The 15,974-nt window shown below is 57.1% G+C and overlaps 1 protein-coding gene across 1 annotated transcript; it reads left to right on the plus strand.

Annotated features, from left to right (window-relative positions):
- Positions 1 to 6,257: 6,257 nt before the first annotated feature.
- On the plus strand, positions 6,258 to 15,221 carry NANOS3 (nanos C2HC-type zinc finger 3). The gene is made up of 2 exons (XM_043586769.1): positions 6,258 to 6,374; positions 12,582 to 15,221. The coding sequence occupies exon 2, from the start codon at positions 14,260 to 14,262 to the stop codon at positions 14,818 to 14,820; it is 561 nt and encodes a 186-aa protein (XP_043442704.1). The 5' UTR covers positions 6,258 to 6,374; positions 12,582 to 14,259; the 3' UTR covers positions 14,821 to 15,221.
- The last annotated feature ends 753 nt before the right edge of the window (positions 15,222 to 15,974 follow it).

Here is a 15,974-nt window from a genome sequence, read left to right on the forward strand (position 1 = left end):
GTTAGACCATGTATCACTACCTCGTTCATTCTAATTGCCAGATAATATGTGGTATGGACACATCCCTCCCCCCCCCTTTTTTTAAGTTTATTTAATCATTTGAGAGAGAGAGAGAGGGAGAAAGAGAATCCCAAGCAGGTTCCGAGCCATCAGCACAGAACCCAACGCAGGGCTCAATTCCACAAACTGTGAGATCATGACCTGAGCCAAAACCAAGAGTCGGTCACTTAACCATCTGAGCCACCTAGGTGCCCCTACATCACATTTTTAAATCTATTCATCAGTCGATGGACATTTGGGTTGTTTACACTTTGGGGCTGATATGAATAATTATGCTGTGAACATTCTGTGTAAGTTTTGTGTGGGAGATTAAGTAAGATTTGAGAAAAATAAACTTTTTGTAAGTATACTTCCAACACGGGGGCTTGAACTCACGACCCCGAGATCAGGAGTCACATGCTGTGCCGACTGAGCCACCCAGGCACCCCTCAGGTGTAGACCTGAGCCTTCCAGGAAGGTTACCACTGATCGCACAGGGCTATTGAGATATGCTGTCAGCGTGGATTTTTAAAAATCTTTTAAGTATTTTATTTATTTCTTACTTATTTACTTTAAAAGTTTATTTATTTTGAGAGAGAGGGGAAAAAAATCCCAAGCAGGCTTGAGCTGGAAGCATACAGACTAACCTGGGGTTCGATCTCACAAGCCGCGAGCTGATGACCTGAGCTGAAATCAAGAGTCAGACGCTTAACCAACTGAGCCACCCAGGTGCCCCTAAGTTTTCATTTATTTAAATAATGTCTACACCCCACATGGGGCTTGAACTCACGGCCCCGAGATGAAGAGTCTCCCCTCTCCTCTGGCAGACCCAGCCAGGTGCCCCCCGGTGTGGATTTTTTTTTTTTAAGAATGTAAACAATCTGCTTAATAATTTTTATTTGATTGCATGTTGAAATGGTACTGTTTTGGGTATATCGGGTAGATGAAATATATGATTAACATTCATTTCACCTGTTTCTTTTGCCCTTTTTTTTTTTTTAATGTGGCTGCTCGAAGTTTTTAGAATTCCGCATGTGACAGCTTGCGTTTGTGGTTTGCCAGAGCCTTCTGCTGAAGAGCGCTGTGCTGGAACCACTGCCTTGGTTTCCTTCCCTCTCTTTTACTTTTTTTTTTTTTAATGTTTATTTTTGAGAGACTCAGAGAGAGAGACTCAGAGAGATAGAGCATGAGTGGGGGAGGGGCAGAGAGAGGGAAGACACAGAATCTGAAGCAGCTTCCAGGCTCCGAGCTGTCAGCACAGAGCCTGACTCCGGGCTCCAACTCACAAACTGTGAGATTGTGACCCGAGGTGAAGTGGGACACTTAACCGACTGAGCCACCCAGGTGCCCTTCCTCTCTTTTGCTTCTCAAGGAGCTGCCTGGGCACATCGCTGACACCAAGTTGCCCAGCCCACCCGACTTCCTCAGCCATCGCTGTCCTCTATCTCTGGGTAACATCTGTCACCTTTGCTCTCTTCTGCCTTGGCCCCGGGACACTACTTTCTCCTGGTGTCCCTCCTCCTCTTCAGTCCTTTCTGTAAACTACCTCCCAAAAGCCATCCTCCCCAGGCATAGCTCTGCTCACCGTGTATTGATGACCCCTTCTCTGAATATCTCCTCCAGGAAGTCCTACAGGTGTCTCTGACTCACCCTGTCCCCATGCACGTCCTTGGTTCCTCACTCCCTCTCGCTCGCTCGCTCTCCCTCTCGCTCTCCCTCTCTCTCTCTCTCTCCCTCAGCCCTGTCGGCCCCAGTTCCTGGGCTCCCCATTCCCATCTTCCCCCAGACCCCTACCTTATCCAGTCCCGTGTGTTTTCTCCCAGACAGCCACACTGGTCTCCCTGCTGGCCCTCTGCTTCCAACCTTGTCCCCTTTGCAGGGTGCATGACCTGGTACATGTGACCTATTTTTGCTTAAGACCTCCCAAAGACTCTGCTTTTTCATGATCCAGGCAGTGACTGCACAGCTATATTTATTTATCAAAACTCATAGAATTGTATAAAGGCTGAATTTTACTCTCTGTAAGTTATACCTCAATAAACTGAACTAAAAATAAAAACCCTCCAAATGTTCCTGTCTTACTTATAATCCAAACTCCTCCCTGGCCACTGCATGGCCCCACCTCCTCCAGAAGGCTTCCCTGATTGCACCCCATACTTAGGCTGGCCCCCATGCCCCCGCCCCTGTACTCACTCGTGCCTCCAGCTCTCAACCCTGAGAACTCCTTACTATCAGCTAGCTATGTGACTGTTCCCCCCCCCACCAAACAGTGGCAGGCAGGTGCCATGTCTATTTTGTTCCCCAGTATGCCAGGAATATGGTAATTATCAATACATCGATGCAACAGATAATTGTCTGAGACTCTGCTCTGGTGCCACAACAATGATCAAGACAAAGCTTCCTGCCCCGAAGAAACTGACACTGACACGTGAGTACAGGAGACAGACAAGAAATGAGATATGCAGTAAGACATATAGTGTGGTCAAAGGTGATAGGGTGATGGGTGAAAAAATAGGGCAGGATAAAGCAAGGGGGTGTGATTTTAAACAGGCAGGGAAGGTGTCACTGTGGAGGTGATCGTTGAGCACAGACCTGAAGGAGGCAGCCATGTGGGTATCTGGGGGAAGAGAGTCCCTAGTAGAGGGAACAGCCAGTGCAAAGGCCCGGAGACTGGACTGTGCCTGGTGTGTTTGAGGAACAGCGAGGAGGCCTGTGTACACAGAGCAGAATGAGCGAGGGAGGAGGTGAGGGTGGGGGTGGGGGGATGGGACAGAATAGCGTGTGCAGGGCCGTGGGGAGGAGTGTGCTCTGAGTGAAATGGGAAGCATGGAGAATTCCGAGCAGAGGAGGGACACGACCTGACTCGGCTGATCCCAGGTGCCCTCGGGCTGCTGGGGGTGGACCAGACAGACTGTGTGAAGCTGGGGCAGGAGAGCAGGGAGCTAGTGACTGCATGGGACCAGGAGACCTGGTGGGGGCCCTGGGGCGAGTAGGATTCTGATGCATTTAGGAGGGACAGTAACTGAATTTATTAACGGGCTGCATTTTGTTAAGAAGGGTTTTGGCCCCAAGCGGCTGGAAGGATGGAGCTGCCATTTCCACAGATTGAGAAGATGGCTGAGAAGCTGGTTTGTGGTTGGAGTGAGCAAAACTCCCGCCCAGGGCCTCGTCCTGGCCCTGGACTGTCCCTTTCCAGTCTTTGGTGGGGGTGCAAAGGGAGGCATCCTCACACTCTGGGCCTTGCCTTTTCAAGCTTTTCTCTTGGCTGACTCCTGAGTGTGCGAGCTACGCACCCATCTGGGCACGTGCAGCCACCACCCAAGACCCCCGCTGACCTGGCATGCGTACCCATGGCCACAAACTTGGGGACCCCTTGGGCCTGGGGCTCTGAGCTGTCATGGCTGAGAAGGGTGGCTCAGGCACCCGCCTGGCGTACATCTGGGTCTCTAAGAAGACCCCCGGGGGGACAGGAGGTGACATGGGGTGGGAAATCTCTCAAGAAGTTCAAGAAGGGCTGCTGCTGAGTCACAGCCCTGGGTCCCCTATGAGTCAGCACTGGCAGGGGCCCCAGGAACTGGGGGCTGGGGCTGGGGTGGGTAGGGCAGTTCCCACGCCCAGAGGAACCAGGCGGTTGGGGCACTGGGGCTTCCCCTACTGCCTCTCCCATCCTGTGCTGGTCCCCGGGGGGGATATTCGGAGGACTCTAGGGGCAGGAAGCGGGGGAAGGGTGCTGACCACTGGACTGGGCTCCAGGAATCCTCTCTCCTGATCTGACCCGGTTCAGGAATGCAGAGGCCGCCCGCCCAACAACATGTTGCAGCAAGAAGGAGTAGAGCTAGCCATTAAGAGGGACCACGTGCAAGGGAGGCATTTGTGGGGACGTCGGTTCTATTTAAGAAGAGCTCCTTATTTCTGGGGCCTCTGCATTTCGGCAGTGGAGGTTCCAGCCTGGGGGTGCAGGCGGGGTCCCAGCTGCCGAGAGGTATGGGGTGTGGGAGGCGACGGGAGCTGAGCGCCAGCCTGCCCTCACGGAGGGGAGGGTTCTGGAGTCTGCTGCCCCCTGCTGGTGGCCTCGGGAAGCTCAGCGGGCAGAACTCGGAGCGCTTTTCCGGGCCAGTCCTTGCAGAGAAGGAGATAGGGAAAGGCCTCGGGCAGAATTCCAGCTCTGCTGCTGTCCAGGCTGTGCCACCTTGGGCAAGGGGCAGCCCCTCTCTGGGCCTCAGTTGCCCGTCTGTAAAAAGCACAATATTCATTTCGTTGGCTTGCTGGGAAGAGTCTGAGATGATTGTCCGTGAATGAATTAATGAATGTTGTACATTTCAGAGTAACCCTCACCCTCTTTTCAGTTATCAGAGGGAAAGGCGCAGGAGGCGACCCCACCCACGAAGGCCCAATTACTATTTACTCCTGTCCTCTTCCTTACATGCTCTCCCTCTCAGGGAATTATCCCCCATTTTGGGGGGAGTCAGGCATAGAATAGACCTGGACCCCTGTAGCCTCTGGGGGATCCTAGGGACATCCACCTGCCTGGGCCAGCTGGAGCTTGGCTTTCCGGGCAGACCTGAGGAAGGGTGCAGGGTGTGGGGAAGGTGGACCTGTGAAGGGGAAACTCAGGCAGGACTATGGTGAGGGGGCCGAAGCAGGGGGGGGGGGGGGGGTCGGGGGCTGGGGGGGGATATGGCCAGGTAGAGCAGGGCCATGGCTCCACAAGGGTTAAAGTCTGGGCTTGCGTGGGGTGCACAAAGGCTTCTCTGACGCCTTGTCAGACTGAGATGGGGGGATAAGTCGAATGAGAAATCTGTCAGCTCAGCCCTGGACATGGGGAGGCCGCCTAGCTCCCTCACGGTCCCTGAGGTGAGGTGACTTCCCTCCACCAACCAGCAGCCATCATGGCCACAGCAGGCAGGGACTCTGAGTGTGTGTTCAGAGTATATGGGGATACCTGTGTGTGGATCCCTGGTGGGAGTCTCAGCGAGTGTCCGTTTCCTGCCGGGTGTGCCTGTGTACCTGATGTGCGTGTATGTGAGGGAACAGGGGAGCTCCATGTAAGCATCTCTAGGTGATGAGGGGACCCCCCCCCGACCTGTGTATAACTTTTGAGTCTATCTTCTGTATGTGGCCTGTGTATCTGGCCTGTGTGCATGCCTATGCCAGATGGTCAGAGGTACACGTGTCCCCAAATATCCCTGTATTTACTGTGTCCTTATGGACCCCTGCGCCCTGGGGACCTGTCTGGGGTTTTTTTTGTGTGGCTATGACTGTTGGTTTTATGAATTCTAGCATGCCTCTGCCCTTTGTACATGAGTCATTGCGCATATATTTGTGTGTCTGTGAACTTTGTGTGTCTGTGTGTGTCCCTGAGACTGTGTGTGCCTGGCATATCTCTATAGATGTGTTCTATTCTGTGTGTATATCCATGTGTGTTGGGGTATTGTGTTTCCAGGTGTTCCCATGACTGCACCTGGTGGGTGGGGAGGTATGTTGGTTCTCTGTGTATCCCTGTATGTCTGTGTATCTTGTGTGTGCTCTTGTCTCCCTGGGCTTGTGTGTTCTGTGGCCATCCCTTCGAGGTGAGTCTGTGTATGTGCCCGTTTGGTATTCTCTGTGCATGCCCCTGGGCTCCTCTCTACCTATATTTCAGTTCTGAACAATCCTGTCCTGTGGAAGCGATGTGTCTGTATTTTGCATGTGTCTGTGTGCTCCCTGGGCCTATTTGTGTAGCTCAGTTTTATGAACATCCTCGTGTGGCCGGTGCCCCGGTGTCCCCGCGTGTCCTGACATCCCCTCCTGCGGGTATGTGTGTCTGGAAACCCCTTGCACACCCTTCCCTGTGTTTGTGGTCCGCGTGCCTTTGTGCGCGTGTGCTCCCCGTGCGCCTTTGAGGTCTACGTGCGTCTGGGTCCCTGCGTGTGCCCGCTCGCGCCCCCGTGTCCCCCGCGCGGGCCCCGGGAGCTGCGTCCTGACGCCCCATGGGTATCCCGCGTGCGTCCCGGTGCGCCTGGCGGGAGGCCTCGGGGCACACACGGTCGCCGCCGGACCCACCGCCCGGCAAGGCGCGGGGAGGAGGGAGGGGGCGGCGGCAGCGGCGGGGAGCGCGGGCACGTCACCGAGACAGACAGGCGGGCGGGCGGGAGGCGGCGGCCGCGGGTTCGAGCCGGCGCCGGAGCCCCGCGGCCCCCTCCCCCGGCCCGTGGCCTGGGCGCCCCCCCCCCCCCCCCCCCGCCCAGCCCGGGAGCCGCCGAAATGCAATTTCCCGTGCAGGCGCCTCGGCTCAGGGGGCTTTTCCGGGCGGGTTTGGAAAGAAGAGGGGCGACGCGGCCGCGGCCCAAAACGAGGTGAGCGCGGGCGCCAGGCGGGCGGGGGCGCCGCCCGCGGGGAGGGGGCGCGGCGGGGCGGGGCGGCGGCGGAACCCGGCTGCGGCCCCCTCGCGCACCTGCTCGCGGCCCGGGGGCCGGCGCCCTGGCCTCTGCAGCCCGGCCCTCCATTGTTGCGGAGGCTGGAGAAGGGGGGCGGGGAGGCCCCGGCGGCATCTCTGCATCTCGCCTTCCCCGAGAAGGGGAGCCGGGGAGACCAGACGCCCTAAAGAGGACAGGCCCTCAAGTACCCGAGGCTGGGCCGCCGAGGGGGAGGGCAGGCCGAGATGCCCCCGCCGGGAGGGGCTGCATGATGGGGAGCGTAGGGGCAGCGGTGCCTGGGCCGCCCGACACCTGACCACGGGGAGGCCCCGGGGCCGGGCGGTGGCGAGCTTTGTTCTTGGGGGCGCAGAGCGGGTGGGGGCCTCCGATATCCAGGGCTGGGAGAAGCTCAGGTCCGGCGCACGCGTTCGGGAAGGCGCCCCCGGCCAAGTTCACGGGCGCGCGGGCCTGCGCGGGCCCTGCGGAGACCGATCCAGGCGCGATGCGGGAGGCGGGGGGGGGGGGGGGGGGGGGGGGGGCATAGGGCCTGGCTGTGGCCGTGGCCCCGTGGCTGCAGCGACGCCGCCTGCAGGAGCCCTGGCGCCCTCCGCGGGCTCCCCGCCGGCCTGTCATTACCTGCGGAGGCTGCAGGGTATTTACTGGGGCCAAGGTTTACTAACAGGAACACGCCCTCCAAAACTGGCCAAAGAAGGGAAAAATGGCCCAGAATCCCACTGCCAGGGAGCCTTTTTAAAGCGACAGGACCCCTTTCACAGGGACTTCGCCCTGGTGGGCATGCTGAGGGTGGGGGGATGAAGGGCTCTTATTGGCTGATAGGAGCTGAGAAGTGCCCCCCATCTCCTTTCCCACCCATCCCCCTGCCCTGGACTACTCACAGATACATTTACGGAGCCACAGTTAGATATTCCCAAATCCCTGATGAAGTCTCCCAATCCACACGTTATACGTGGACATACATCATCCCTATTGTTACTCCCATCACCTGCGGGAACAGTCATCCGCACACTCGCACACACAGTCACTCACGATAACACTGCCACGTGGGCACACACATCACCCGCGATGACGAGGACGCGCAGGGCTGACAGCTGGAAAACATTGCTACACTGAAAAATGCAGCCATCGCCGACAGTGGCCGCAGTGTAGGCACCGCCTTGCCTAAAACGTGGACATTCACACAGTTCTCTACTGCACGCACACACACACCCGGATGCTCAGTGTTGCACGGGCACCCGCAGGCTGTCACCCAGGGTAACCATGACTACCGCAAATACTTAACCCCCCCCCCATGTACTGATAGATACCACCATCCATAAGAACTGGAGCAGACACACGTACACGATGTAGACATCCACGTGCCAGCCCAAGCAAGGATCTGCAGTCCCCCAGATGACTGGACACACCCACACAGCTGGTATGAGGCCTGTGTGGACACTGACATCAGGCCATCATAATCGTGACGTACACACGTACAGATCCCCAGTAACACAGCTGCACGTGAGGACACACGGTGGCCCATGGTAAGACTGACCTCCTAGACCCCCATTATGACACCGTCACCCACAGACATGGGAACCCTTCAGCAGTACCTACACCTATAGTCACCTACCCTAACACTTGATTATACACCTCGACACCCACGGTACCAACACACAGACAGAATAACACACGCGCAATGGCCCACAGACCCACGGGAAAATGACAGAGGGACAAGCAGAAATCTACAGTCACCTGGATGTAAAGCCAACACTTGTTTATTGAGCATCTGTTATGTACCGGGCACTGTTCTAGCACTGGGATGCAAGAGATCAAAATCCCTGTCCTCCTGGAGCTGACATTTTAGTGAGGGCGGTCGGGGGGCACCATGATCAGATGACACACAGACTACAGTCACCCCCAGTGACACTGACAGACGACAGACACCCACACACGCTGGCTCACAAGTCGACCTGCAGTTACTCACAATTAGCCTGACACACACCCACAGTCATACTGACATCCACACACAAACAGAAGCCCACGGGAGTGCCGACACTTGTGCCGACACAAAGACACCACTGGCGTAGACAGCCACCCACTACAGCACACGCCCACCTGGATATACAGACACCCACAGAACCCCCCGAATAGCCCAGCAGAGTAGCTAGGAGCCCAAGCCCACTGCAGACCCCCCAGTTACAGGTCCACTGGTAGCTGCTGCCCAAGTTTTGGCAGGCACAGTCCACCCTGACCCAGACCCAGGGTCACCCTGCACCATGAACCTCACTAGAAGTGTCTGAATTTCCCATCGACCTGCCTAGGCCCCTCCCCCTCCCCACCCCCCACCCCCACCCTAGCCCCGGAGAAGCTGGACCCTTCTGCCTCCTCCATCTCTGGCCCCGTATCTGGTAGCCTTGGGATAGAAGCCCAGGGTCCCAGCCCACTGGCTGCCCCCAGGTCTTGATGGGACAGATGAGCCCCTTGGCTGAGGACCCTGTGTGAAAGGGCGGGCAGGTGGAGAGGAAGCCATGGGGAGGGCAGGTGGGAACCTGAGAGGTCATGGAGGTATCAGGGAGATGAGGAGTCCCCTTCCCCCCAGTCTACACAGCCTGGGCCATCGATGGGACTCCACTTGGGGACCTCCAAGTGCACTTTTGCTACACACTCCATAATGGGCTCTGTCGGCCAGGCCATGACCAGCTCCTCCTGCACGTGCCCCACCAGGGTCTATCCACACACACAAGGGCACACACACAGGGACACGTGCACACTGGAGCAAATACGGGGTCGTGCAACCAGGAACACTCGCATGGACATACACAGAGGGGCGCACAAAGACGTGCCGGCTGCCAGACACCCTCTGGAAGCCCTGTACCTCTGACCTCGTGCCCCTGGCCCCTGTTCTTCAGCTTGACAGACCTGCCTCCTTCCGTCTCTACCCATCTGGTTCTGTTGGGACCTCTCACCTCCAACTCTGACCCCCAGACCCATGCCAGCTGCCTTGCCTTGCCCTCCTGGAGCTCAGGGTGAGGGTGGGTGTGGGGGCAGGTCAGTGTGGTTTTGGGATGGCTCCCCTCACCCATCACTCCCAACCCCCTGCCTAGACAGATCCTCCCAGTTGGGATGGGAGCTGGGGGGGGGGGGAGGGGTGCTGTCCCAAGGACTAAGGAACAGGAAGAGGGAGAATGAGGGCTAAAATGGCCCTGAAAAGTCCTCCTTCCTTGCATCAGGGTCTGGGGTTGGGGTAGGAAACAGCCCCCCATCTTCACTCTGCTGGGCTTCAAAGTCAGATAGGGGGATGCCTGGGTGGCTCAGTCCATTGAACTCAGTCCATTTTTTTTTAACGTTTTACTTATTTTTGAAAGAGAGAGAGAGACAGAATATGAGCAGGGGAGGGGCAGGGGGCAGGGAGGGGGTCGGGGGACACAAAAGCTGTGAAGCAGGCTCCAGGCTTTGAGCTGTCAGCACAGAGCCAGACAACGGGGCTCAAACTCACTAACCATGAGATCATGACCTCAGCTGAAGTCGGACACTTAACTTTCTGAGCCACCCAGGGATCCCTGAGCATCTGACTCTTGATTTCCGCTCAGGTCATGATCCCAAGGTTGGGAGATGGAGCCCTGTGTTGGGCTCTGTGCTGGGTGTGGAGGCTGTTTAAGATTATCTCTTTCTCCCTCTGCCCCCTCCCCCGTGTAAGCTCGCTCTCTCTCTCTCTCTCTCTCTGTCAAAAAAAAAAAAAAAAAAAATCAGATGGAAGCCCAGTTGGCCCTTCAGAAAGCCGTAGGACGCTTGATGGGAGGAACGGTCAGCTTCCGCTCTCCCACCTCCCCAAGGGCCCCAAGTCCAGAGAGTGAGATGCAGACAGAGCAGAGCCAACCCTTACCAAGGGCCAGACCCAGACTTGGAGGGGATAGGCTAACAGATCAGATGTAAAGAGGCAGACGCACACAGGCAGACCCAGACAGCAACAGACAGGAGCACACACAGAGCAGGAGATCCAGACAAATACTGGCCCATGAGGGGCACAGTCAGACCCAGACAGACACCAAGGGCAAGGGCAGAAGCCTGCACTGACCACCATGGACAGAGAGACAGGCAGACCCAGGGTAAGCCCCAGGCAACCCCTTCTCCATAGGGCCTATAGGGGCTTTGGGTTTCCTCCCACCCCTTCCTTTGGCTGGAACCCTGCCTTCCTACCTGGGCTCTGACCCTCCGGACCAGGCACCCTCTGATGGTCCTTAACTTGTCTTGGAGACAACCCCTTTAGGGACTTCCCTCTTTGGTAGGTCAAGGTCAGAGTCCTCAAGGAATCAAGTCAGAGAGGAGACACAGAAGGAAAAGGGTGTCTTGAGGAGTCTCCCCACCATTGTGCCCAGTACCTTATGCCAGGTGACCCCTCATTCTAGCTCCATAGTCATCGTCACAAACAAAGCTTCTGAGGAACCTGGGTGAGTTCTGTTCCAAACTCTTAGAGCCTCACCATCCTCATCGATAAAATGGGTATCCTAATAATAGTGGTGTAGGTAAAGCATTATTATTATAAACTTCCCTTCCTGAACCATGCTTCTCCCCCATAGTTTTAGGCATTCTGTTCTTTAGGACCTTGATTTTCACTGCAGGAGACCCCACATGGCTCTCTCAGAAGGGCCTAGATATCCTGAGCCTGGTAAAGGGGGGCCCTCAAACTATCCCCAGAATGGGGCCCTTTTGGCTGGATTGATGGGTGGTGGGGGAGGGCTCCCTACTCTGAACTCCAGTCTGGTGTGGGAACGTGGCTGGATCCCTGGCCAAGGTCAAGAATGTGGGCTCTAGGGAAGGGGCTTCATGAAGTAGGGGAATTTCACAGGAGCGAGCATTTCCAGGATCCCCTCCCAGGGCTTCCTGTTTGGGGACAGGTCCTACAGGGGCAGAACTTAAGGACCGTGGGCTTCAAGGGGGTGGCCTTGGGGCCTCTGTAGGGACGGGGTTATGGGGGTCTAGGCAGGCTGACTTTAGAGGTGGGACTGAGGGGTGGGGCTTAGTGGCCTTGGGTGCCCCTGAAGCTGGAATATGGGGGTGCCAGAGGGGTGGGTTCAGAGGGCGGGGTGTGGAGGCAGGGCTTAGAGGATGTGGGCTCTTTGAAGATTGGCTTTGAAGGTGGTTTTATGACGGATGACTTTGGGGGTGGGCTTTAGAGGACGGGTCCCGGGAACTGGCCATAGGAGTGTGGGCTTTCAGAGTCAGGCTTTAGGGAGGGGCCGGGGTGGGTGCAAGGGTCTCTGGGGGCTGGCTCTGGGTAGGGATCTGGGGACCTGGCTTGGAGAGTTGTGCTGGCTCAGTCCACCTTTGACAAGGGGCGTTTTGGGGTTAACTTAAGCTCAGCACACTTGGGATCCCTGACCCCCTCAGTATTTCCCAGTAAACTGAGAAGGGACTGGACATTTGAAGGCCTCTCCCCAGGCAGTCCCCAGACCCCAGTTGGAGGTGGCTTTTCCTGAGACTGCGCATGGAAGGTTGGGGTGGGGGACCTTGAGGGGGTGGGAGCCCAAATCTGTGGGCCCCTGGAGGGAGGGACTGGGAATGGGGAGGGGGCAGCATCTTGGTGCAGTTGGGAGTCTGAGCAGGGATTTGACTGATGCTACTTTGAAGCCACAGGGTGAGCGACCCTGTACCCCCACATCAAGGGGGCAGATGGCCAGGGGGGTCTCTCCTCTAGTCCTCAGGATTCTCCGCTGTCAGGTGGACCAAGTGGCCCTACTGCTAGCCCCAAATTTGCAAAGAGGAACAACCCCCTGGGGTTGTTGTGATTCATAAACAATCTTGCCTTGCGGGGGAACACAGTGAAGCTCACAGAAGGTATTACATTGTATTAAAATGACTTGTTTATCGCTGTTGCATCAATGTCCTGGGGCAACAACCGTCTGGCAGCCAGACCTCTTGGGGCCACTAGGAATCCCTCCTTTGCCTCTCACTAGCAGTGGGTGCCCTTTGGCCTCAGTCTCCCAACTGACAAATACGAGTCCTCTGCACCTTCCAGGACCGTTTTGAGGATGATTTGAGTAGATGCGCCGAGAAACAAGCCCACTACCCAGTATTGCTGCCTCTATGTAGCAAAGCCTACGTAAATATCTACAGTTATTATTTATATTTATCTTGTGCTTTTTCCAGGTCCTGGAGCAGACAGGTCCTGCTTGCTGAATTACTGAGTTAATAGGTCCCTCACCCCCTCCAGTCTCTCCTGCCCCGACCCCACTGTCCAGTCCTGTCCCCCCTGGAGAAGTTGCCAAGGGTTTGGGGGAACATTCAACCTGTCGGTGAGTTTGGGCAGCTCAGGCAAACCATCGACCGTTGAGTGGACCCCGAGGCCTGGAACTGCCATCCACCCATCATGACCCCTGCCTTCTATATCTGGAGGGCCGGGGTAGCTCCCAGATCCAGCCTGGGCATCCCCTCCTTTAGGCCACAGCGAAGGTCACAATCAACATTCATTGTTGTCGGTGGGTTGTGAGGACGGAGGCCAGACCCACCGAGGGATGAATGTCACTGTGGCTGGGCCGGACACAGCCTGAGGGGAAGGGACAAGACCCACTCACGCGATGCCCTGACCTCAGCTCCTCACCCCTTGGGGAGGGCTGGCATCTGGGATCCTTATGGACACAGGCCTGATTTGGGGAATAAATCCAGGGGAGTGGGGGGAGTTGGGAGGCACCTGGAAAACCTTTCTGACGGGATAGTGAGCCCTGTTTCCAGAGGACTCAGGACTAGGATTTCTTGAACGAGTCAGTCAACCAATGAATGGGGTGGGCAGGCAGCAGAGCCCCTCCTCTCTGTGTCTAGGTCCTGGGCCCAGCACCCACAGACCTCTGCTTTACCTGTGGTTGCCCCTTAGCACCTTGGTGCCTGCTCATCCCTTCATCTGCCGAGTCTCTGCCCCACCTGGGTACCTCTTGAGGGTCTCATTTGAGGGAGTGGGTGGGGATTGAGGTGCTGGGGGGACCCCCCTCCATTAACCCAGCCTGTGCCTCTGCTGCCCCCATAATGTTTTCTCACTTCCTGTCCACCCCAGGGCCAGCACCTAGCCTTAGGGGCTATGGTAACTGGATGGGGGAGACTGGCTTTTGTGTTGTCTTTGTGAAGTATGGGCAGGTGGCCTCATACCTCAGGGTGTTCATCCAGGGAAGTGGTTCCACTGAAATAGGTGTGAAAGCTCCCTGAGGGACTCCTGAGCTGGGGGTCTTGATCCTTGGCCTTCCCCACGAACCAGGCACCATCCCCCTTCCAGAGACAGCCAGAGCATCAGCAGCTCCCCACCTTCCCCAAAGAGCCCAGGGGCACCCGGCCCCTCCCCCAGCCCAGGGGAAGGAAGACACAAGTTACTAAGTTACTGACTACATCGGTGCTTGTCTTTGGGGTGGGGCTTCCCCCTCCCCTCCCCGTCTCCCTGTGGGGCAGGACTGGCTGGCCTCACAGGCCTCCAAGAGGGGTAGGCAGGGGTAGCCCTCCCCATGCCCCTCTGTGTGGGGGGTGGCTCCCAACTGTGGGTGCCCCCTGCAGCCTGTGTCCTGTCACTCCCCATCACCCCCAGCCCACCTAGAGACCATGTATCCCCTGGCAGGTGCCTTTACGGGGGAGCGGCAGCAAGCCCCCCTGTGACAATAAGGAACCTCCCATGGCCTGCTCCTCCCCCTTCACACTCCCTTGGAGGTATAAGGAGGGAACTGACAGCCCAGACTCCTAGGCTCCACAGAGGGGAAGGGAGGGGCAGAGGAAGGGTTAGAAAGCGGAGCTCTGGGCAGGCAAGGCTTCTTCTCTCTGCCCCTCTCCCTGGCACACACGCTGCCCAGCTATGGGAACCTTCAACCTATGGACGGATTACCTGGGTTTGGCACGCCTGGTCGGGGCTCTGCGTGGGGAAGGGGAGCCTGAGACCAGGCTGGACCCCCAGCCACAGCCAGCTCCAGGACCTGGGGGTCAGAGGCCCAGCCCGGAATCTTCAGCAGCTCCTGAACGCCTGTGCTCTTTCTGCAAACACAACGGCGAGTCCCGGGCCATCTACCAGTCCCATGTGCTCAAGGATGAGGCCGGCCGGGTGCTGTGTCCCATCCTTCGTGACTACGTGTGCCCTCAGTGCGGCGCTACGCGTGAGCGTGCCCACACCCGTCGTTTCTGCCCGCTCACTGGCCAGGGCTACACCTCCGTCTACAGCTATACCACCCGCAACTCAGCTGGCAAGAGGGTATCCCGGCCTGATAAGGCGAGGATGCAGGACTCGGGGCATCGCAGAGGAGGAGCAGCAGGCGCGGGAGCAGCAGGCGCGGGAGCAGCAGGCGCGGGAGCAGCGGCGGCGGCCTGTGCAGGTGGCTGGGGAGACCCGCTGTGGAGGGGACCTGCCCCAGGCTGTGGCTGAGTCCTTCGGGGCCTCTATGAAGTGGGGTTAGCCCAAGCACCCACTTTAGAGGGGCGGGGGGAGATGATCTGTGTAGAAACTTTAGAACGATATTCTAGAAGTGTTGCCCAATGTGAGTAAACTGGGGCTGGGATTAACTTGTGGCCTGGGCAAGACTCTCCCTCTTTGGGCCCATGTGGGAAGTGCCTTCTTTTCCAGGCATGGGGTGATCTGTCAGGGAGGCTGTGGGGACTAGTAGTGGGATCTGCAGTTAGGTATAGCAGGGGCTCCAGTCCTGCTTGGCACTTAGGAGCTGTGTGGCCTGAGAGAAGTTCTCAGCGTCTCTGAACCCTGGCTGCTTCATGCTCCTCCTTTGTTCACTCTTTCGCCAAATAGCTTGGGTGTCTGTTTTGTGCTGAGTGCTGGGCTGGGTCAGCGATGTGAAAATGTAGATGGGAGAGCGGCATTTCAGAGAGTGTGATGAGTGCTGAATGGGAGAGTCTTGGAGGAAGCACCTGGATCCGGATGGAGGGGTCCAGGAGGGCTTCCTGGGGGAAGTGACTTTTGAAAGTCTAATTCAGTTTGATGGAGTGCTGAGAAGTGTGGCCCAGGCATTGGAGTTTGTTCAGGAACCTAGTGAAGTTAATGTATCTGGGACAGAATGCGTGTGCATGTATGGTGGAAGAGGTGTCAGAGACTTGGGGGAACAGCACAAAAGCCTTATAAATCTTGGACTTGGGTACTAGGGAGCCACGGAAGGGGCAAGACCAGGTCTGCATGTTAACAGTATGTTGGACCGTGGTAGACTGGACTGTCGGGACAGATTTCAGAGTGTTAGAAGGCAAGAAGGAGGCTGGTCCTCCAGGCAAAGGTGTCAAGGCAGCAAGGAGGGAGAGACCCAGCATCCAGGGAAACGTCAGGTTGTGTGTGGATCAGCTCAGGAGGGCAGCGGGGGCGTAAGTTTATGAAAGCTTTGGCTGAAGCCTCCCTGAGGTCTAAACTGGCCCCACACTGCCTGGCTCACCCCATAGTGATCATCAAATGTGGATTCCATTTCTGCAGGCCTGGGTGGGGCCTGAGCACCTGCATTTCTAACGAGCTCCCAGCCAGGCAGGAAGGCCAGGGACCAGGCAGGCCGCAGGCTTGGTGTAGTCTGAGTTTACGTGGCAGCAGTT

This window comes from Prionailurus bengalensis, chromosome A2 (assembly GCF_016509475.1).
Source record: "Prionailurus bengalensis isolate Pbe53 chromosome A2, Fcat_Pben_1.1_paternal_pri, whole genome shotgun sequence".
NCBI lineage: Eukaryota > Metazoa > Chordata > Mammalia > Carnivora > Felidae > Prionailurus > Prionailurus bengalensis.